Here is a 24,428-nt window from a genome sequence, read left to right on the forward strand (position 1 = left end):
CAGTTACTAGAGAAGAAAATATGCCATCCAGTAACTTGTGTTGGCAAGCTTATGTTGGAAGTACTGCAGGTTACATTTTGTTCAGAGCTTTTTAACAGAGCTCAGTGTCACCTTTATCAATTCAGTAGATTTCGGGCAAAGGATAACTATGAGAAATGTTATAACATATACTATTCTCCAACAATAGTGATAACAACCAAAAATTTGTGAGTAGTTACGTAGGTAGGTAGGTATGCCATATAGGTGTGGGAAGGCTTATGGGAGTATGTGCACATGCGTACATAGGTATAGTTGTGGGCATTTGTGTATACATAAACCACAAAGGGGGCGCAGTTACGGACACTTCTTAGACATATCCAAAAACCTTGTGGGACTGAGTTATTCAGTTTGAAGGCTAAGAACTATAGTCTCAGGGGACATCTAGGTCAATTGGCATAACATAATTTTGTAAAGATAATGTTCTGCATCCTAGTTTGGTGAGTAGTATCTGGAGTCTTAAAAGCTTGTGAGCAGCCATTTAAGATACAACTATTGGTCTCTTCCCATCTGGAGCAAAGGAAACCAAAAGACTCAAGGAGGCAATTAATCCACAGGACCAACGGCCCACATGAACCACAGCCTCTTCTAGCCTAAGACCAGAAATAGAAGAACTAGATGGTACCTGGGTACCACTACTGACAGCTCTGACCAGAGACACAATAGAAGGTCCCCGTTAGAATGGGAGAAAAATGTAGAACAACACTCAAATTCATAAAAAAGATTAGCCTTACTAGACTGAGAGAGACTGGTGGAACTGCTGATACTATCGCCCTAAGACACTTTTAGCCTGGAACTGAAGCTACTCCGGAGGTCACCTTTCAGTCAGATAACAGATTGGCCTATAAAATAAATAATAACACCCATGAGGAATGTGCTGCACAGAACAATCAACTATATGACACCAAACAGGCAAGCCGAAAAGCAAAGATGAAAAGGCAAGGAGGGCCAGGGACACTGGAGGGATGTAAACAGGGATGGTGGGGTGGAAACGGGGAGAGTGCTGACACATTGCAGGGATAGCAGCCAGTGTCACCGGAGCAATTTGTGTATGAATTGTAGAGTGTTGGTAAAAATCAGCCCCATCTTACCACTTCTACTACAAATAAGGCACTAACTTTCACTGTTTTTTTTTTAAGCCACTGTTTAACCATTATTCTCTTGAGGGAAAAAAAAATATTTCCTCTGAATCATGCCCATGCTGATTTATATAATCTCTTAAGTGAAATTTTTGCGTTTATGCATGCATTAGGTCATGACGAAAAATGTTTCTTACAGATTCTGACAAACAAAAACTTGAAAGCTACCATCCTTGGTCTTTGTATTCTTTATGTGTAATTACAAAAAAAAAAAAAAAACACTGTCACTCCTATTACTTTTACTGCCCAAAATCTTTTCTTTTTTTTTTTTAACACTTTATTATGTTTTAGGTGAAAGTTTACAGAAGGAAGTTCCAGAAGGAAGGAAAGAGCAGCGATGTGTAATGCCACAAAGTGGCTATATAAGTTGAATACTGAAAAGTACGTATTCCATTTGAACGTTATAAGAGGTTTATCAGTTATCCTAAATCAGGAAGTTGGTCATAGATGTTACATCATGATTCCTTTTGGGCCTGATGGAGAATGCTGGGAAGTGAGAAATGAGAAGTCTCTAAAGAACACTTAGAGATGGTAGTTAGACTCCAGATATAGATAGATACACACGCCCTTATACCTTTTTTTTTTTTTTTTTTTAAAGATAGAAGAGTCTTGAGTATATATATAGACAGGATGGAGTCTCCGGGTGGTGCAGATAGTTAATGTGCTTGGCTGCTAACTGAAAGGGTGGGGGTTTGAATACAGGGTTGTATTTGAATACAGGGTTGCCTCTGAAGAAAGGCCTGGTGCTGTATTTCTGAAAAATCAGTCGTAGAAAACTCTATGGAGCACAGTTCTATTCTGTCACATGTAGGGTTGCCATGAGTCACAATTGACTGGACAGCAACTGGTTACAGAATGAATGGGACCAGTACAGTAGGAGAGGCTAAAGATCAAGAAAGGAGATAACTGATTAGGCAGCGTAATGGAACCCTCCAGAATATGTGTGGAGAGATTGGTCATGAGAGAATGAGATCTCAAGAGGAAAGGTGAAGATTGAGACTCAAAAGTAATTTGCCTAAGGGCATACCCTATAGGACAGAGTAGAACTACCCCATAGGTTTTCGAAGGCTGTAAATCTTTACAGAAGCAGGTAGCCTCATCTTTCTCCCGTGGAACAGTTGGTGGGCTTGAACTGCTGACCTTTCGGTTAGTAGCCAAGCGCTTTAACCACTGTACCACCAGGGCTCCTTCATGAGGCCAGATAAATTAAAAAAAAAAAAATGATAAGAGGCTACCAGTTTACTTCATAAAACTAAAATCTAATAGCTACTATCATTTCATTTTTACAGAAATTTAATTTTTTTACAAAAATATGTATCAACGTTAGAAAATTAGGAAGGACACAATCTCAAAATAGAAGGCAGTCCTTTAAATTCACTACCATTTTTTCCTTAGCTTTTTTTATTTTGCCAAAGAATGGTAAAAACTTCATCACAGACGAGCACTAGTCAGTCCTTGAATCACTCTTGCCAAAGAATACTCATGAAATGATAACTGTATATACAAAAATATACAACAGTATTACCATTTTATAACAGACTTCAGTCGTTATGGCTAATCATTTTATTTTGTTCATAAAAACAGTATTGTATTCCCCCGTTTTAGAAACTTTCATATTTTCTTTTGCTAAAGAATGATTTCTAAGGATTGTGCTCATTACCAAACTTATAGGAAATTAATTAACTAAATTGAAACAACCTGGAGAAATACATAGCTTTAATTTATAAACTAGTTTCTCCTGTTAATTTGGATACTTCCGGTTATTGTTTCTGATGACTCGCTTAAAAGTTGCCGAATGTCGTTCTAAATCTGTAAATATTTTCAGAAGTAGGAAATCAGGATGCTCTTGCGCTAACAGTGGTTTTTGTGCCATTGCTTATTCCCCTACTCTGTCCCCATTTTGGAATATTATCTCATATATGTAAACTTATTTGTTTATAGAAATGTGCATATCACCAACCAACTATAACAGCACGTCTTTAACCTACACATGCGTAGCTCATTGTTTTAGGGTCCTTACCATAATGAAGGACTGAGCTAGGTGCCATGTTATTCTGCTTCTGCCCGTGATGTCACTGGAAAGTAATGAGGGTAGTACAGGAAAAATTATTGCCAACATTTGCTTCCTTAAGTCCTGAAGAGTGTGGAGATGGTTAGCAAAGCACACACTAGTATCCCCTGATGTTGGTGCTGAAAGTGAAGAAGGGAAGAATTTAGTTTCTTGCCCTCTGAGTATTACTGGGTGGTTTACTTTCAGATTTGAGAAGGACTAGGCTCCACCAGCTGCAAGTCTTCAGCAGCTGCAATTGACCACTCTGACTTGAAGGCAAGGCAAAGCAATTTTAAAGGAAAAATTACTTATTTTATAATGTTAGGGCATTAATTGATACCTTATCACTTAGGAACATGTGTTACACCTGGGGCTACAAGAGGAAATCCCTTACTTTCAATGCTCAAGTCAATTCAGGATGAATGCTTCAAGTCATTCCCATTAGCACACATTTCAGGAAACATATTACATCATCTCATAACCTCTCAAACATGAGAGAATGTTTAGTGTTTGCCAGTACACGGAATTGTCTCTTCAAAATAACTCATGATTGCCAGGCTCTCTAAAATGACCTCCCAAATTAGTTGGGAATCGTTTCAACCTTTTTTTCTGCTGCCATCCAGATGACCCTTTAGAAAGGAGATTTTCTAGTCAGGAAATGCTCATGATATGATAACTTGATACAAAAAAAAAGTACAAGCTTTACAATCAAGAAATTGATTTGATATGTTGCGGTTAATGGGCATTAACCAGCTAAAACATACCTCCAACTAGTAAATTAGTGGGTTGTACATGGGGTAATTAGCCTTAATATAATGGTCTGTAGATTTAACTACCTTTCTTAGGGTTTTTTAGGCACATAAAATGGTGGAGTTTTTTTTACACAGAAAGTGCAGTGTGAATGGAAACACACTTTGTTAATTATCCCGCTTCCCAGAAACATTCAAGTGATAAATTGCCTACATTAGTGTTGTGAATCTGGTTCAAAACAAAGCCTTTTATTTTGATTGTATTTTGGAAACCCTGGTGGCATAGTGGTTAAGTGCTACAGCTGCTAACCCAGAGGTCGGCAGTTTGAGTCCACCAGGTGCTCCTTGGAAACTCTATGGGGCAGTTCTACCCTGTCCTATAGGGTCACTATGAGTCAGAATTGACTCAATGGCAGTGCTTTGTTTTTTTTTTTTTCCAGTTTATATTCTGTCAAGTCTTTAGGTATACCTGCAAATTCTTATTTTCTTCACTCTGTGCTTTCTCCTTCATTTGGCTAGTAGATTATTATTGATCAAGTGTTGCCTATATACTGCTGAACAAAACAAATAGACACTGACCTCACAGAATTTTAAATATAGTGAAGATAATTAGTATTAATCAAGCCCACAGGCAGGTATTAAAATATGAAGGAAAAGAACTGGGCACTATGAGAAAGAATATCCTAATTTAGATTTGGGGTTCAGAAAATCTCTCAAAAAGTGACATTTAAGACTGAGATAGTGAGAACAAGTCAGAGTGCAAAGTGTGTGTGAAAACCCTGATGTAGAAATAGCTTCATGCTTTCGAGGAACTTAAAGATGGTGTTAAGGATTGAATCGTATCCCCCAAAAACATGTGTCAACTTGGCTAGGCTATGATGCCCATTATTGTGTGATTTTACACCGTTTGTCATCTGATGTGGTTTTCCTATGTGCTGTAAATCCTACCTCTGTGGTGTTAATAAGACAGGATTAGCGGCAGTTATGTTAATGAAGCTGGACTCAATCTACAAGATTAGGTTTTATCTTGAGTCAATCTATTTTGAAATATAAGAGAGAGAAGCGAGCAGAGAGACAGAAGAACCATATACCACCAGGAAAGTAGTGCGAGAAGCACAGCACATCCTTTGGACCTGGGGTCCCTGCACTGAGAACCTCCTAGACCAGGGGAAGATTGATGACAAGGACCTTCCTCCAGAGCCGACAGAGAGAGAAAGCCTTCCCCTGGCGCTTGTGCCATGAATTCAGTTTTCTAGCCTCCTAGACTGTGAGAGAATAAATTTCTGTTCCCTAAGACTATCCTTTTGTGGTATTTGTATTATAGCAGCACTATATGACTAAGACAGATGGTGAATGAAACTGGAACCATCATGATGAAAGGGAGAGTATCAAGATGGTGTTGGAGGGATAATAAGCAGAGGCCAGATTATGCAAGGCCTTGAAGAACCTGTGAAGAAGTTTGATGTTATTGTAAGTACAGAAGGAAGCTATTGAAGAGTTCTTAAGTACCTTGTAGGCTATGTAGAAAGGAAATTATAATAGATTAAGAAGACATAAATGGAAGAAATTCATTTTTACTATCAAATATTTTCCCGTTTATTTACTCACACATTTTGAGTGATTCCTTCTGTCTTCTTATTCTGCATAACCCTGTTTGGTCCTTTCGTTCCTAAAAGCCAGAGACTACTGCAAAGGGGTAGAAAGGATAATATCAATAAATAGAAAGAATTGCATGTGTTCTTATCAAGAGCAGGGATAACAAAAATTGAATAACTTTCCAGTTGAACTGCGCTATCCTCACAATCATTATTCTTCAGTCCATTGTTGTAGCCACTGTGTCAGTCCATCTCATTGAGGGTCTTCCTCTTTTCCGCTGACCCTCTACTTTACCAAGCATAATGTCTGGCACTGGGTTTTTAATGTCCTTCTCCAGGGAATAGTCCTCCTGACAACATGTGAGATGTGAGACAAAGTCTCGCCATCTCCGCTTCCAAGGAGCACCCTGGCTGTACTTTTTCCAAGACACACTTGTTTGTTCTTTTGGCAGTCCATGGTGTATTCAGTATTCTTCACCAACACCGTAATTCAAAGGCATCAATTCTTCAGTTTGCCGTATTTGTTGTCCAGCTTTTGCATGCGTAGGAGGTGATTGGAAAATACCGTGTCTTGGGTTAGGTGCACCTTAGTCATCAAGGTGACACCTTTGCTTTTCAACACTTTAAAGAGGTTTTTTGTAACAGATTTGCCCAATGCAAATGTCATTTGACATCTTGACTGCTGTTTCCGTGGGTGTTGACTGTGGACCCAAGTACTTGAAAATCCTTGACAGCCTCAGTATTTTCTCCATTTATCATGATGCCCTGATGGCGCAGTGGTTAAGAGTTCAGCTGCTAACCAAAAGGTTGGCGGTTTCAATCTACCATTCTCTCTTTGGAAACCTATGGGGCAATTCTGCTCTGTCCTGTAAGGTTACTATGATCAGAATCGACTCGATGACAATGGATTTGGTTTGGTTTCTCATAATGTAGCTTATAGGTCCAGTTGTGAGGATTTTTGTTTCTTTATGTTAAGGTGTAATCTATACTGAAGGCTGTAGTCCTTGATCTTCCTCTGTCATTGCTTCAAGTCCTCTTTGCTTTCAGCAAGCAAGGTTGTGTCTTCTGCATATCATAGGTTGTTAATGAATTGTCCTCCAATCCTGATGCTGCATTCTTCATATAGTGTAGCTTCGCAGATTATTCATTCAGCCATGTAAATTGAGTAAGTATGGTGAAAGGATACAATCCTGCTGCACACTTTTCCTGATTTTAAACCCTGCAGTATCACCTTGCTCTCTTGGAACAACTGCCTCTTGGTCTATATACAGATTATGCATGAGCACAATTAAGTGTTCTGGAATTCCCATTCTTCTCAGTGTTACCCATACTTTGTTATGGTGCACACAGTTGAAATGTGTCTGTCAAGTTTGTCATACTGTGGTGGATTATACGAAGAACTATATGAAGAGGAATGGGTGCATCAGGATTGAAGGAAGACTCATTAACAACTTGTGATATGTGGATGACATGACCTTGCTTGCTGAAAGTGAAGAGGACTTAAAGCACTTATTGATGAAGATCAAAGATGACAGCCTTCAGTGTGGCTAACACCTCAAAATAAAGAAAACAAAAAACTTCACACCTGGTCCAATAAGCAACATCATGGTAAATGGAGAAAACATTGGAATTGTCAAAGATTTCGTTTTACTTGGATCCACAGTCAACGCCCATGGAAAAAGCAGTCAAGAAATCAAATGACTCATTGCATTGGGCAAATCTGCAAAAGATCTCTTTGTTGAAAAGCAAAGATGTCACTTTAATGTCTGAGGTATGCCTGACCCAAGCCGGGATGTTTTCAGTCACCTCATATGCATGCAAAAACTGGACATTGATTAAGGAAGACTGAAGAAAAACTGATGCCTTTGCATAAAGTTTATGCACTGGCATAAATGTTTTTCACAAGTATCCCTAATTCTAATATTTTTTTTTTTCCCTTCTCATTTTCTCTAGATTGCTTAACTAAGTCATCAGTACAGTCAAATTCTAATGTAAATCTTAATCAGTTATTCTACTTATCCCATGTTTAAAAATCTCCAGTGGCTTTCTATTGCCTGCCCTGTTGAACATAAATGTGTTTTTAAGGTCCTCAGTTATCTACTGCCACCTTTCCCTGTGAATTGTTAATTTACTAATAGTAAATTATGTATTAGTAGTTAATATTTTTAAGATATTGATTACCAATTTACAAAAGAGCACATGAATTGAGACTTTAATGAGCATTAGCCCAGTTGCCTTAAATTTTCAAATAAGGAAACAGATCCAGAGAGTGGTTAAATGATTTGCTCAAAGTTTTGAAAAATTACAGCTGACTTCCAATCTGTTAAATTTGTTCTTACTGTTTTTAATTGAGGATTTAACCTTTTTTTCTTTGAAATAATTATTTCAGTTCTTGTTATACAGTCCCAAACAAAAGGTGTACAAAAGGCATGGTTTCCACGTCTGAGGAAGCATTGATAAAACAGTGATGTGTTCAGGCCAGGAAACATTTTAAGCACCGGTGATAAGTGCTTGTTACACATCTTGTAGGAATAGTGGTATTTTTTCAAACTCTTGCTTACAGATAAGTGTGGTGAAGGGCAAGCAGCTGACACCCGAGGAAAAGGAAGTGGTGGAGATGGCAGTTTATGTTGATAGCCAAACCGACAGTAGATGAACCAGAGACCTAAAAGTATTATTGAGGACTGACTTTGTCATGTTAAACAATCTATATAAAGAAAGTTAGTAATTCTTGTTAAAGAATATTATACTTACATTGAGGCTTAATAAATGCCATAATTCTCTCCCCCCGCCCCTGTATCCCTACTAAAAATGTATTATATATGGAGAAGTGATTAATAACTAAGAGGAGTATTATACTTGTATGCTGTTTATCATTGCAGTTCTTGTGGTTCTGCCACCCCAATGGTTGATAAATATACCTCTTTCTAAATAGTATGTACAGGAACAGTTGAAATCATACTCTGGTGGGTGTGTGTGTGTTTCTTGTATCTTTTCCCAGATTTTTATGTGCTCTGTTTCTCAGCACTGCTTTACTAAATAAGTGGTAGAGTAAATGTGAGTTAATTTAAATAACCTAAATATCACTCTTCCATCAAAGAAACATTTTTAAGGGGTTGTATCTCAGAGCTTATCTCGTGGAAGATCTTATTATTTTGAGAATTGATTTTTAATATTTATGCAAATTTGAACTACTTACATTTTAAGCCTGTTGTAGAAGGAAGGCCGTTGAAAGTTTTTTAGAAAATGAAATCTCTGAACAAAAAGCTAAAGATAAAGGCTAAAGGAACCAAGGAAAAAGGTAACTGGCAGAAAAGAAAGGTCAGAGCATGGATGTATTTCATGAGGGGAAAGCCTGAGAATCCAAAGAACCTTTCAAAAGGGGTAAAATAGCATAGCATTTTACTTAAACAGCCCGTTCTATTTAGGCACTGGCTCTGTTAGTCCTTCTTAGCTACTGTATAACTTTAATCAAAATTATGAAGTCTATATGCTAGAATGAAATTCAAGTGTCATCTGACCCAAACCCTTGATATTAGAGATAAAGAAGCTGAGGTTCAAAAAGGAGAAATGATTTCCTTAAAGTCTCAGAACTAGTTAGTTCAGAATTGAGACCAGAATCCAGCCCTCCTTAATTTATGGGTCAGGGTTCTTTATACTACACCACAGATCAGTTATTAAAATTCAAGAAAAGGGAAGGAGGATAAAATCTGATATGTTTGTTGTTAAACTGAGACAGTAGTCATTCCTTATGTTCCTATATGTTGATATTTCTAAATAAATGATTTTTGGCATTTCTTGTTTCTTGATTGTGGCAAGGGGTCTGTGATTTTCTGTAACCTTTGTTATTATTTGACGGCAACAGGGTTTTTTTGTTTTGTTTTTATCATTATAACTTAAGTTTTATAACTTAGGAAATAACTTCTCCACAAGATAACTACATATCATGTAGAACAAGGATACAGAAAGTATAATAGTGTGTAATGGTTGAAGTTTTTAAGCCAACCATTCTTAATTAATATTTTAACTTATTTTTGGAACTGCTACTTAGGGGGTAGATTCACAGTTTCCTGGTTTAATCTTTAGATAAGAAGGGAAGATCAGTTAAACCCCTAATTGGCACCTAAAATTCTTTCTGGTTAATTCATGTATCTCCCTTGAGAGACCTAAGGATTTTCTTCCTTCTTCCTGGGAGTCTACAATTGAGCATCCTAAACCTTTTCGTAAGAGGTTTTCCATGTACTCAGCCCCAAAGCTGCCAGAACAGACACATAAGACATTTCCTAACCTAATTCAGCTTCTTCAGTTCAGGAAAAAAGGCCTTTTCACAGCAACATGAAAATGTATACGTGGACTTAATCAATTTCTTCACTATCCATTTGCCTGATTTTTCTTTTTAGTTTTGTCCTTTGTCTTTAAAAGGGAAGGGAAGCAGTCCTGTGTCCTGAGGAGAGAGTGCGTGTATGTGTTTTGGAGAGAGAGAAGTGTATATATCCCCTGTGCCTTCAGTTGACGTTATAGTAATAATCTTAGTACCTTTTTAACAGATCTTCCACCAGAAAAAACGGGCACCGTTACTCTAAAAACCTAGCATCTCATTATCTTCATAGGCTGAAATTCTAACCCTCTTCCCTTCACACTATCTGTAAGTTAACCTCCAGTAAGAACTCGAGGTATTTTTTTAGAAGTTTGATGTTTTGGCCAAGTTCTCTGGAACCTCCACTAGGTAGGCAACAGAGCTAGGGGTATTCCTTAATATGCCCATGTGAAGGCATATCCCAAGGCCAGGAATAAGAAGTTGCGATCAAAAGTGTGGTCTAGGTTGTATGCAGTGCCAAAAGGGAAAAAAGAAATTGAAGCCTGGAGTTAAAAAGTAGAAATTCCTACCTAGAGTTGAGAATGTTAATCGTATAGGAGTGAAGTTTGGACCCAAAAAACCCGTTGCTGTTGACTCATAGTGACCCTATAGGACAGAGCTGAACTGATGACCTCTTGGTTAGCAGCCAAACGCTTAACCATTTCTTTTGTGATAGAAATAACCTCAGTGTAGCATTGGAGCTATCCATCTTAACCCCAATGAACTAAGTGTAAAAGGGAGGGGTTCTCTGAGCTTTCCAAATACCTCTGTAGACGTATTGGAAATCAATACCAAGCTACCACAGCCATTTGAATTGGGTGAATGGTAAGGCTTGAGAAGCCTAAAATGAATATATAACAGAGGTCTTAGCCCCAGAACCTTCAGGTTTTAGGAAGGAGGCTTTCAGTTCCCTCTGTTGTTAAATGTTTTAGATCCTTTGTCCAAAACCTTTGCATATAATTTCAGGTTCAACCTCAGGTTTTTGGCACATTAAATGATTTTGCATGGAATTAATTAAATATTATCTAGCTGAGACCCATCCAGATAAATGTTTTTCTCCAGAGTCAGGTCTGGGAGCAATATACAGTATTATGTTATTTCAGTCGTTACTATTTACAGAGGATGTTTATACGAAGCAGCTCATTAAGCACTAGAACATTGACAAGGTGGCATTACAGAGACCGAAGAACATGATAAAACCAAAAAACCAAACCCAGTGCCGTTGAGTTGGTTCTGACTCATAGCGACCCTATAGGACAGAGTAGAACTGCCCCATAGAGTTTCCATGGAGCGCCTAGTGGATTCGAACTGCCAACCCTTTGGTTAGCAGCCGTAGCACTTAACCACCAGGGTTTCCAAAGAACATGATACGTTCTTCAAATTGCCCAGACTTTGCAAAGAGAGGTAATATAGCACTTTTCTACCTCATAGGTCTATACTGGTTTATAGCCTCTCTCCCTACCCCTAGATTCAGTTGCATTAGTACCCAGACCACTCAAAGCAGGTATAAGGAGGGCAGAGTGAACAGCAATGAGAGCAGTTCCTAAATTGTTGCTTAAGATTGGTAGAGCTGAGATTCTCCATGTTGGTATCCTACAAAAGGCCGAAGAATCTTGAGCACAAGATGCAAAAACAGATGATAATTCAGCCCTGAGAGACAATCCCATTTGGTCAGGGCATAGTCCCTCAGCATGTGAGGACTAGCCTAGTCACAGTCTCTCAGGGGTTATAATTTCTTGGCTTCCTGATACAAAAATACCTCTCTGATGGCTACCAGTGAAACCCATAAATATGCTGTTGACATTGTGGAGAGATAGCAGAAAAAGCTTCAAACCAATATGTAATCATGGGATTGATGATTTCTATTCAAACAGCCCCAGAAGTAAGAATAGTAAGGGGAGCAAGTGATCGTGAAGACATGCTGTTCCTCGAAGCCCCTCCCAGACATTTAGGGTAGGTTTCCTGTGTAACATCCTTATACACTTCACCCAGTACCCCTCAATAGTGGTAGCTCGTTGGACAGTGATGAATTTAGGTTCACTGTGAATGTGCCCATTGGATTAGTACAACATCTGCAAAGCTTCCCAGTGCTCAGGAGCCTGCCATGGCCATATTGTTGTTTTTAGGTGTTGTAGAATTGATTTTTGACGCATACCAACCCCGTGTGACAGAGTAGAACTGCCCCATAGGGTTTTCTTGGCTGTAATTTTTATGGAAGCAGATCCCCTGGTCTTTTCTCTCACGCTAGCCTTTCAGTTAGCGACCAGCGTTTAACTGTTGCACCAGTAGGACTCCTTCAAGAGAAACTAAAAATATTCTCAGGCAGATGAAAAGTCTAAAATGAAACATAAAAAGAGGGATGGACTTGGACCCAGCCATCCTGGGTTACTTTTCTGGTCAGACGTGAGGCCTTAATGTCATCGGTTTGAACCCACCAGCTGCACAACGGGAGAAAGATGTGGCAATATGCTTCCGTAAAGATTACATCCTAGAAAACCCTATAGGACACTTCTGTGTCATTTGAGGTCGTTATGAATTGAAAATTGCCTTGTCGGCCCCTAACAACAACATACTTTTTTTTCAGGAGTCCCTGGGTGGTGCAGATGGTTAAATGCTTGACTACTAACCAAAAGGTTGGTGGTTCTAACCTACCCAGAAGCACCTCAGAAGGTAGACCTGTTGGCAGTCTGCTTCCAAAAGGTCACAGCCTTGAAAACCCTGTGGAGCAGTTCTCCTGTGCAGACATGGGGTCTCCGTGAGTCAGAATCTGCTCAGTGGCAACTAACAACAACAACATTCTTGTTTAAATGGCCTGTCATCCTGAAGTATGAGTAAAACAGTGATCATGCTTCCTGCCAATAAGCATATGTATTAGCTTCAGATTCTCTTCAGTTACAAGTCACACACAACCCCCAGTGGACCTGGTGGCGCTGACACTAGCGACAAGTCTCCCCTGTAATGAGATAAGCTGAACTGACAGTTTACCTGGCTCACTGTCCAGTACCCTCTGTGCACTTTTTTTCCGTGAACTTTGAGGATGAGCATGACTCAAAATCTTTCGGTAGAAGTACCAAAAGCTGATGATCAAGGGAAAAAAAACATGTGCCTGTTCATGTTTTAGCTCATACTCAGCAATACGTAAAGGTGTGACTTTGAAAGCTCCGAGCTAATTGCACTTCCAGTCGCCAAAAGCTTTATGAGAATCTCTGGGATTAGCATATGCAAAAATCGATAACCTGTCCTACTGCCTAATCTGGAGGACTTGATTGACTTGTTAGGACATTGCCTAAGTGGATCATCAGGACTGTAGAAGTGTTTATAGTATGGACTATGTTCAGAAATTAATTGGCTGACAGTCACAACTGTTTTTATAGTTTCATCTGGTTTACCTGCAGCTCCAGCTTGCAGGAAAATTTCCAAGAACGTGCATCCTTTTGTTAAACCAAAACCGTGCGTTAAAATATACAGGTAATTTAACGGGTTTTTCCATTACATTTTTAATAAAGTGACTTTTTCATTAGAATTGGGCTAGGACTAAGTAACGAGTTAACCGGTTGCATTTGAGTCAATTCTGACTCACAGCAACCTTCTATGTGCATGGGAGTAGAACCGTGCTCCATAGGCATTTCTTTCTATCTTTTTTTTTTCAAGAACTTAATTTATTTTTTGTTATTAAAAATATATACAGCAGAACACATACCAATTCAGCAGTTTCTGCATGTACAATTCAGTAACATTGATTACATTCTTAAAGATGTGAAACCATTCTTACCCTCCTTATCGGAATTTTAATGTAAATTCACTGCCCTCTGAGCTTCCTATCTAATCTTTCAAATTGCTATTGTCAGTTTGATCCCGTATAGATAGAGCACAGTGCTCGAGGCAGACATTCTGTGCTAATTAAGCTATTGTTTGGTTTAGGAGCCTTGGTGGTGCAGTGGTTAAAGCACTTGACTACTAACTGAAAGGTTGGTGGTTCAAACCCACCAGGCGCTCCACGGGAGAAAGATGTGAGTCTACTTCCATAAAGATTTGTAGCTTGAAAACCCTATGGCGCAGTTCTACTGTGTCCTACAAGGTTGCTATAAGTCAAAATCAACCTAACGGCGGTGGGTTTTAGTGTTTGATTTAAAGAAGACTTCCAGGGATATTTTTAGTTTAAGGTTTAAAGATTATCTCAGGGACGGTAGTTTCGGGATGTCATCCAGCCTCCATGACTCCAGAAAGTCTGGATTCCATGAGAATTTGGAATTCTGTTCTGCATTTTCCCTCTTTTGATCAGAATTCTTCTATAGAATCTTTGATCAAAGTGTTCAGTAATGGTAGCCAGGCACCATACAGTTCTGGTCTCATCGCTAAGGAGGTAGTTGTTCATGGAGGCAGTTAGCCACGCGTTCTCTTTCCTCCTCCTGTTCCTGACTCTCCTTCTTCTCTTGCTTCAGATGAATAGAGACCAATTATTGTACCTTGGATGACTGCTCGCAAGCTTTTAATACCCCAGACATTATGCAGTGACCTAGGAGGTAGAACAGAAGCACTGAACACGATACTCAGCCAGTTAACTGGGCTGCCCATGAAACCATGACCCTCAACCTCCAAACCAAGAAACCAAATCCATGAGGTGTTTGGTTGTATATAAGCAGCCTCAGCAGCAGCTCTTTTTGTTCTTGTTTTTGTAATATATGTATCACAAAATTTACCAGTTGAACTTCTTACAGGCGTGCAGCTTGCTGACATCAGCTGCATTAATCAGCTGTGCAAGTCCTCCGTAGGATTTTCAGTAGCCGGTTTTTTGGCAGTAGATTGCCAGGCCTTTCTTCAGCACTTCTGAGTGGACTCAAACCTCCAATCTTTTGGTTAGCAGCTGAGCTCATGAACTGTTTGTACCACCTAGGGACTCCTCCTAAAACAGTACAGCGTGGGTAATCTCATCATCTCAACGGCACCTTCTTTGTCAATTATACTTAGTGGAGATAAGTATTTTGGCTGCTTTTATCTTTACTGAAAAGGAGCATTATACTGAACTCTTTTCAAGGTCGGTATTCACATTTCTCTGTATGTACTGAATTCTGTAATGTGTTAACTGTTAACACTCATGGTTTCACTTGTCACAGTACTTTGGGAACACTACTACGGATTACACGCTGGGTCTTCAGGATGGCAGTATGTAACTCTCATAGTGTCCTTTGTAGATAGTAGTAATATGAGTCAATCTACGTTACCAAAGAAGCTAAGGAGATTTTTCAGTAAATTGTTGCTGCATCAGAAATTGACAGGAGTCATTTCAGTAATGTATTCTGTTAGAAGAAAGGAAAGAGACATGGTAGGTCATTCTATTTAGGGACTTTTTTTTTTTTTTTTTTTATCATTACTCTTCCTGTTTTGCTGAGAGAGAACTCATATGTTCATCTTTTTTCCTTTGTCATTGAGCAGGAAAAAGTTACCAGGAGAAGTAGGTTCTTAAATTATTTCATACAATTTTAGGAAATTCCTCCTGCTGTATGTGAAGTAATTTTAAGAATCTCCTGCCAAAAGGAAAGCCTCAATTTTCACAATGGACCACCTGTTTAACATTGAGGTGACCTTTTATTTTGTGTACTGATTTAGAAAGGGGCAAGATTTCCTCCTCCTTGGAAGACTGTCCTATTCTGTGCTTCATAGCGCACTGAATGACTTTAGTAAGTAGCGGTGGCTTTTCACCTGCCCTTCCCTCAAGTTAGGTCCATAGGTTTTTATTTGATGCCTTCCATTTTACCCACACACAAGAAATGTAGCAGTCACAAAACATATTTGCTTTCTTTCTTAACATGTAGGTTAGTAAACTTTCTTCTTTTGTGGGGGCTTCTTGGGCACAGAAGGTTGAGTTAATCTTCATTCATTCTTTTTAAAAAATATTAGAAACCCTGCTATGTGTCAGGTACTCTGCTTGGTGTTGAAGGTCCAGTGGTAATCAGTTAGATGTGATAGCTGCTCTCTGGAACTTCTAGTCCATTTCATGGCATATTGTCATTCTCAATCTATGAACATAAACCCTGGGGGCACTGTTGTTTTAGCTTTTCTTAATTTTTCCCTTCTACCTCCATCCTCATTTCTCCCTCCATAACCATTCACTGTGATATATATGTCCTAAGATAATGTATTTGTCCTTGAAGATATGTAGTGTTTTATGTGTTTTTAATGTACACTAATGGTGTTACAGGCCTGATTTTCTTACTTTTTTCACTCTACTGTATTTTTAAGCTCTAGCCGTCAAAGTCATTGCTTCTGACTCTACATCTAACACATTAACTTATTAATTTCCCCCAGGGATAAACACCTGTGTTTTTTCCTGCACCCTGACACAAATAATGGTGCAGTGAGATCTCTCATGTTATCTGAAGGACTTGTGCAAGTGTTTCTTTGGATTACATATCCAACAGTGGGATTCTGCACCATAGGTAAACACAATGGCTTACCAGCAATTCACAGAGTTTCCTGTTTTCCCACATTTTCACCAATACTTGATACTACTCAGCTTTCTAGCTTTTATCATTCTGTAGTTTTGAAGTGATATTTCTTGCATTTCTCAAATAGTTGGTGAGATTAAGCCTTTCTTTGTATGCTTATTAGTCGTGCAAATTTATCCTGAACATTTCCTATACATATCTTTTGCCCATTTTTTTGTTACCTTTTTTTTTAAATAGTAATTTCTTGTTTATTTTAGATATTAATCCTTCAGCAGTTTTAAGTGATGAAATCATCTTTCCCAAGACATTTTTCATTGAGTGGAAATCCTTTGCTTGAATGAATCTAACTTCCAATGTTTTGTCTTTTGTGGGTTTGGGATCTTATTTAAGAAATCCTTTTCGCTTCAAAATGATGTCATAATTTTTATTTTGGTTTGAGTTTTTTGTTGTTGTTAAGTTTTATTACTTTTGCCCTTTAAAAGATCTGTAATCCATCTAGAATTTGCTGTCTCATACTGAGAGGGAGGGAAAGAATGACTTTTTCCCACTGTATTAAGAAGCCTGTGTCATATCATTTATACAGGGGTCCTTTTATTATAAAAAAAATAAGCCCTGTCTTTTTGTTATTAGGTGTTTTTGTGTCTTTGTTAATGCCAGCCTATTTTAATTACTTTGGCTTTGTGTAGTTTGTCTTAATGTATGTGATGGAAAATTCCCAGCTACTCTCCATACGTACAAGTACTTTTGCTCTTTCTTTTCAAAATTACTTTAGCTTTGTGTGTTGTTGTTGTTGTTAGGTGCCATCAATATAGTTACGACTCATGGCAACCCTACAGGACAGAGTAAAAACTGCCCCATAGGGTTTCCAAAGAGCAGCTGGTGGATTTGAACTGCTAACCTTTTGGTTAAGTAGCCGATCTCTTAGCCACTATGCCACCAGGGCGCCTTAGCTTTGTATAGGTCTATCTTTATTTCTAAGAAATTCTTTGATAGTGTTATATTTGTTTCTTCTCCCTTTATTTTCTTCCTGGGACTGCTGTAGGTAGATATTAATATTTCTACTTCTGTCCTCTACCACTCATCTGTCAGTTTGTCATACTGTGGTGTCTGTGGGTTGCTGTGATGCCAGAAGCTATGCCACCAGGATTTCAAATACCAGCAGGGTCACCTAGGGTGGACAGGTTTCAGCAGAGCTTCCAGCCTAAGATAGACAAAGAAGAAGGACCTGGCAGTCTACTTCTAAAAAAAATTGGAAAAAACCTTATGAATCACAGTGGAATATTGTCTGATATAGTGCCAGAAGATGAAGTCCTCAGGTTGGCAGGCACTCAAAATACAACTGGGAAAGAGCTGCCTCATCAAAGTAGAGTCAACCTTGATGGTGTGGCATGACTCAAAATGGGAAGAAACAGTGGCAAACATCCATTAATAATCAGAACATGAAATGTACAAAATATGAATCTAGGAAAATTGGAAGTTGTCAAAAATGAAATGCACAAAGATCAATATCCTAGGCTTTAGTGAGATGAAATGGACTGGTATTGGCCATTTTGAATCAGACAATTGTATGGGCTACTATGCTGGGAATGACAAATGGAAAACAAATGGCATTGCAGTCATCGACAAAGAAAACATTTCAGATTTTTTTTTACAACACTATCAGTGATAATATCAGTGATTATATCCATACGTCTATTAAAAAGACCAGTTAATACGACTATTATTCAGATTTACACACCAAACACTAATGCCAAAGATGACGAAATTGATGATTTTTACCAACTTCTGTAGTCTGAAATTGATCGAACATTCAGTCAAGGTGCATTGATAATAACTGGTGATTGAAATGCAAAAGTTGGAAACAGAAAGGATCCATACTTGGAAAATACGGCCTTGGTGAAAGAAATGACGCCGTAGATCACATGATAGAATTTTGCAAGACCAATGACTTATTCATTGCAAATACCTTTTTTCGACAACATAAATGGCGACAGTACACATGGACCTCCCCAGATGGAATTCATAGGAATCAAATCACCTACATTTGTGGAAAGAGATGATGGAGGGGCTCAATATTTTTAGTCAGAACAGAGCCAGAGGCCAACTGTGAAACAGACCATCAGTTGCTCATATGCAAGTGCAAGTTGAAGCTGAAGAAAATTGGAACATGTCCACGAGAGTAAAAGTACAACCTTGAGTATATCCCACCTGAATTTAGAGACCATCTCAGGAACAGATTTGACACATTGAACACTAATGACCGAAGGCCAAACAGGTTGTGGGATGACATAAAGGACATCATTCATGGAGAAGGCAAGAAGTCATTAAAAAGACAGGAAAGAAAGAAAAGAGCAAAATGAATATCAAAATATACTCTGAAACTTGCTCTTCACCGTTGAGCGGCTAAATCAACTGGAAGAAATGATGAAGTAAAAGAGCTGAAAAGAAGAGTTCAAAGAGTGGCTCAAGAAGATAAAGTATTACGATAACATGTGCAAACACCTGGAGTTAGAAAATCAAAAAGGCAGGGTACGTTTGGTGTTTCTCAAGCTGAAAGGACTGAAATAAAAATTCAAGCCTTGAGTTGCAATATTGAAGGATTCTGTGGGCAAAATATTGAAGGACGAATCAAAAGAAGATGGAAGGAATACATAGAGTCACTGAACCAGAAAGAACTGGTTGACCTTCATCCGTTTCAGGACGTATCATATGATCAAGAGCCAATGGTACTGAAGAAGGAAGTACAAGCTGCACTGAAGGCATTGGTAAAAAAACAACCATTGCCGTTGAGTCTATTCTGACTCATAGCGACCCTACAGGACAGAATACAATTGGCCCCATAGGGTTTCCAAGGAGTGGCTGGTGAAGTCAAACTGCTGACCTTTTGGTTAGCAGCTGTATGTAGCTCACCATAGCTCTTTTAATCACTACATCACCAGGGTGAAAAACAAGGCCCCAGTAGTTGACGATGTATCACACACAAGTGTTACTTATTTTGCTGAAGATAATTCAGAAAAGTTGCAGCAGTACATCGACAGGAACTGCCAGAAATTTAATTAACCTGGATTCAAAAGAGGACATGGAACAAGGGATTTCATTGCTGATGTCAGATGGATCTTGGCTGAAAACAGAGAATAACAGATGTGTACCCGTGTATATACAAAGGCATTCAACCGTGTGTATCATAACAAATTATGAGTAACATTGTAAAGAACAGGAATTCCAGAACACTTAACTGTGCTCACGCAGAACCTGTACATAGACCAAGATGCAGTCATTTGTTCTAACAGAACGGGGATGCTGCCTGGTTTAAAATCAGGAAAGGTAATACATCAGGGTTATATCCTTTTACCACACTTATCAATTTGTATGCTGAGCAGATAATCTGAGAAGTTAGACTATATGAAGAAGAACACGGCATCAAGATTGGAGGAAGACTCATTTACAACCTGTGGTCTTGGAAGATGTATAGCCAGAATGCTCCTTAGAAGCGAGGATGGCGAGACTATGTCTCACGTACTTTGGACGTGTTATCAGGAGGGATCGATCCCTGGAGAAGGATGTCATTGGTAAAGTAGAGGGTTAGTGAAAAAGAGGAAGACCCCCAACAAGGTGGATTGACACAGTGGCTGCAACAATGGGCTCAAGCATTACAATGATTGTGATGATGGTGCAGGACCGGGCAGTGTTTCCTTCTGTTGTACACAGGGTCAGTATGAGTCGGAGTCAACTCGATGGCACCTAACAGCAACGTAACAGCAACTTCTGTCCTTCTCTGTTCCCTTTTCTTTTATGTTTTTCTCTATTCATCTACCTTCTCCAAAAAAAATCTGTATTTAGGAATTTTTCAACCTGATCATCAAGCTCACTAATTTGTTCTTCAACTGTTATCAATTCTCAAATCCAGCCCATCAGGAGCCAGGATGGCACAAGCAGTTTGAGATTGTCTACTAACCGAAAGGTTGATGTTTCAAATCCAACCAGCATGATGGAAGAAAGGCCTGGTGGTCTGCTTCTGTAAAGATTATAGCCAAGGAAACCCTATGGAGTGTTCTGCTCTGTAACACATGGGGTCACAATGATTCAGAGGCTGACTCAGCAGCAGCTAACAGCAAGAACAAACCCAACCCATCAGTTGCATTCATTATTTCAGCTTTTTTTTTTTTTGCCCAGGATTTCCAGTTTTCTCCTTATAATACTTTTTTCCTGTTTTATATTTAGGTGTTCTCCCCTTCCTTTATTTTAAAGGATTTAGTATCATTCATTTTAAATTCTTGTTTTGTCTCATCCAAGAATTCTGCTTCTCTTTCTAAAACTCCTTAGTTTATTGTGTCTCTCCTATGGTTTTGTGTACCTCTAGATGTCTCTTATTTTTCCCTTAGAGTTAGTCACTGCCTTGTCTGGGAATATGTCTTGAGGGGAAGGAGCAAGAGCAATAGCTTGGTCCTGGCTTGTGCTCCTTCTGGAGGATTTAAGGAGTGGGGTAGGCACGCTCAACTCAACAGTGGTAAAATCTGCCCTGGATGACTCCTTGTTTGTAGTATCACCACTACTACCACCTGTGTCACCAGGTAACTATATCCCTCAAAGGACCTACCCTGAACACTTACTTTTTCTGTGAGTTATTTCCTGGGATGTGTTCACCTAGACAAGGGACGATTCCAACTCATAGCGACCCTGTAGGACAGAGTAGAACTGCCCCATAGAGTTTCCAAGGGGTCGGAAGACAAAAAGAAATGCTTTATATCAGAGCTCATCTTTGCCAGCCGGCCTTAAAATTGCATATGTGTGTTGTGTGTAAACCTTTTTTCTTTTTTCTCTTCGAGATTTTTTTAAACCCAGAAGTCACTAGTAAATGATATTTCTATTCAGATAAGTTTTATAAAACAAATTGGACTTTAAATTTAATAGTATATTTCAGTGATTTTTTAAATTTTTTATCAAGAATAAGCTTTTTACAGGGGAGGTCAGCACAATTGGACTAAACCAAAAGCAAAGAAGTTTCCTGAATAAACTGAAGGCCAGCATAGCAGGGGCAGGGGTCTGGGGACCATGGTTTCAGGGGACATCTAAGTCAATTGGCATAATAAAATCTGTTAAGAAAATATTCTGCATCCCACTTTGAAGAGTGGCATCTGGGGTCTTAAATGCTATCAAGCAGCCATCTAAGATGCATCAATTGGTCTCAACCCACCTGGATCAAAGGAGAATGAAGAACACCAAGGACACAAGGTGATTACGAGTCCGAGAGACAGAAAGGGCCACATGAACCAGAGACTACATCATCCTGAGACCAGAAGAACTAGATGGTGCCCGGCTACAACCCATGAACTGCCCTGACAGGGAACACAACAGAGAACCCCTGAGGGAGCAGGAGAGCAGTGGGGTGCAGACTCCAAATTCTCATAAGACCAGACTTAATGGTCTGACTGAGACTAGAAGGACCCCGGTGGTCATGGCCCCCAGACCTTCTGTTGGCCCAGGACAGGAACCATTCCCGAAGCCAACTCTTCAGACATGGATTGGGCTGGACAATGGGTTGGGGAGGGATGCTGGTAGGGAGTGAGCTTCTTGAATCAGGTGGACACTTGAGACTATGTTGGCATCTCCTGCCTGGAGGGGAGATGAGAGGGTGGAGGGGGTTAGAAGCTGGTGAAAAGGACACGAAAAGAGAGAGTGGAGGGAGAGAGCAGAATGTCTCATTAGGGGGAGAGTAATTGGGAGTGTGTAGCAAGGTGTATATGGGTTTTTATGCAAGAGACTGACTTGTTTTGTAAACTTTCACTTAAAGCACAATAAAAATTATTCAAAAAAAAAAAAAGAATAGGCTTTTCCCTCAGTAACTTATTCAGCTCTGATTGTACTAAAACTTAGATTTGCTTTGTTTATACTTATTGTGAAAGTTTTAAAACTTACAGAAAAGGGAAGAGTACAATGAGCCCTGGTAGGATTGTTTTTAATAAAATTTGTATTAGTGCATATTGTTTATATATTCTGTGTTTTAAAATCTAATACAGTAATATAAATAAGTTGTCATTCAGAATCACTAAAAACTCTTCCCTACATATAATTTGCTGTGCTTGGTTATCCATAAAGCTAAAGTGGCTAATACTAAAATCACAAAGATAATAACCTTATGAGAAAAGATGACATTTCCTAAAGCCTGTGTCAGTTTTGTAAAAATTTTAAGCACGTCTGTGTTGCTGCCCTGTACTAGGCCTGCTATTAGGAATTTATAGTTGTCAAGTTTTTCTCATTAAATGGACCCCAGTTATCTGGGTTTGGGGCAGTGGAGGTGGGAATATTTTTTTCTGCCACCACTAAGAAGGTCAGGTTGTCTTTTCATTAGCCTTACCCTGGCACTGCAGCTTTTCTCCTGCTTTTCTCCCTTGGTGTTCGTCCCCGGAAGTGTCTCTGCTGCATCATACATATTCAGCCAGCCAGGTTTGTTTCAAAACTGCTTTATTATAATGTATTAAAAGTCTTCATGTTCAAGAGGTAAATTATAGGAACTTAATCTCGCTATGTACAGTTTACTTATTAATCAAGCTTTAATAGGCTGCTGTTCTTGTTTAGAGCAAGCAGTCAGTGGCATGTAAGGTAATAGGAATTGAGAATTAATCCTGGCCAGATTATTAAACAGACAGCATTGATATAACCTTCTACCTGGACCTCTTTCTCCACATCATCTCCTTCCCAGTGACTGACTTTTGCACTGGGGGTAAAATGATAGCCTCCTGAGACAAAGAGTGTTTTCACTCTTAAGGCAGTGTAGCCCAGTGATGTAGCACAGTTACTGAGCATCAAATCGTGGACCCACCACTGCCTCATCTTGTGTAAGGGCCTCTTCTCAGACTTGCTTCCTCATCTATAAAATTGGAATGATCATATAAGCAACGTATTTGCACTGTTTGGGGAATTAAACACATCGATACATATAGAACACTTAGCACTATGCCTGACAGATAGAAAATTAAGAAATTTATTAAACAAATTAATAAATGTCGACTGCTGTTATTATGTAATTACTATATCATATTGAATCCCTAGCTTCTCCATGGTATTCTTAGAATTTTCACTGAGTTACACAGAAATTACAAACCACACTAAAGATGCTTCATGCCTCCTGGGTTATTATTTGTGGATAAATGGTACTCTGTATATTGTTTTTCACTTTTTAAAAAATATTGTGAGATAATAATCACTGCTATATGTCATTTAGCATTTGAGCCTGTCTTACGGTCAGGAATATTTGCCTCATTCTAGGATTTAAAGTATTTCTAGAAAGACGCCAAAAACTCTGGAGGAATACTTGAAATAATAGTAATAGACACTGACTGCCAATAAAGTTTACCCTTGTCTTTGTTTTAACCTTCTATTACATGAGAATGCAGAATCCACATTCAGTGATTAAACACTTGCTATCTCCTTTTCTCTTTCAGAAGATGAATAATCTTTCCTTTAGTGAGCTGTGTTGCCTCTTCTGCTGTCCACCTTGTCCAGGGAAAATTGCTTCAAAATTAGCATTTTTGCCACCTGATCCAACGTACACGCTGATGTGTGATGAAAGTGGAAGCCGCTGGACTTTACATCTATCAGAACGAGCAGACTGGCAGTACTCTTCTAGAGAAAAAGATGCCATTGAATGTTTCATGACTAGAACCAGTAAAGGCAACAGAATTGCCTGTATGTTTGTGCGTTGCTCGCCCAGTGCTAAATACACTTTGCTCTTCTCACATGGAAATGCTGTTGATCTTGGTCAGATGAGCAGCTTTTACATAGGACTGGGATCACGGATTAATTGTAATATATTCTCGTATGATTATTCTGGATATGGTGCAAGTTCTGGGAAACCAACAGAGAAGAACCTCTATGCAGACATTGAAGCTGCCTGGCTTGCTCTTAGGACAAGGTAATGGTGATTTGCAATTATTTTTCATACTTGTAATGGTTCACTAAAATTGGCCTGTGTAAGAGTAGAATAAAAGCTGTTTTTATAACACATGTCTTGAACTACTAAATAGAGATTATATTTACCAATATATACCTATGAAAT

At 38.9% G+C, this 24,428-nt stretch overlaps 1 protein-coding gene across 2 annotated transcripts in view; it reads left to right on the top strand.

Moving 5' to 3' along the window:
• The window catches only part of ABHD17B (abhydrolase domain containing 17B, depalmitoylase), a 49,330-nt gene that overhangs the window by 8,087 nt on the left and 16,815 nt on the right, over positions 1-24,428 (top strand). Inside the window, exons 2-3 of one of the 2 annotated variants that reach the window (XM_064291226.1) lie at positions 22,722-22,816; positions 23,815-24,284. In XM_064291226.1, coding sequence (XP_064147296.1) covers positions 23,818-24,284 — 467 coding nt within the window. In that variant the 5' untranslated portion in view covers positions 22,722-22,816; positions 23,815-23,817. The remainder of the gene's footprint in view (positions 1-22,721; positions 22,817-23,814; positions 24,285-24,428) is intronic. The other variant, XM_064291225.1, reaches the window with a different exon arrangement.

The sequence above is a fragment of the Loxodonta africana genome, chromosome 9 (genome assembly GCF_030014295.1).
Source record: "Loxodonta africana isolate mLoxAfr1 chromosome 9, mLoxAfr1.hap2, whole genome shotgun sequence".
NCBI lineage: Eukaryota > Metazoa > Chordata > Mammalia > Proboscidea > Elephantidae > Loxodonta > Loxodonta africana.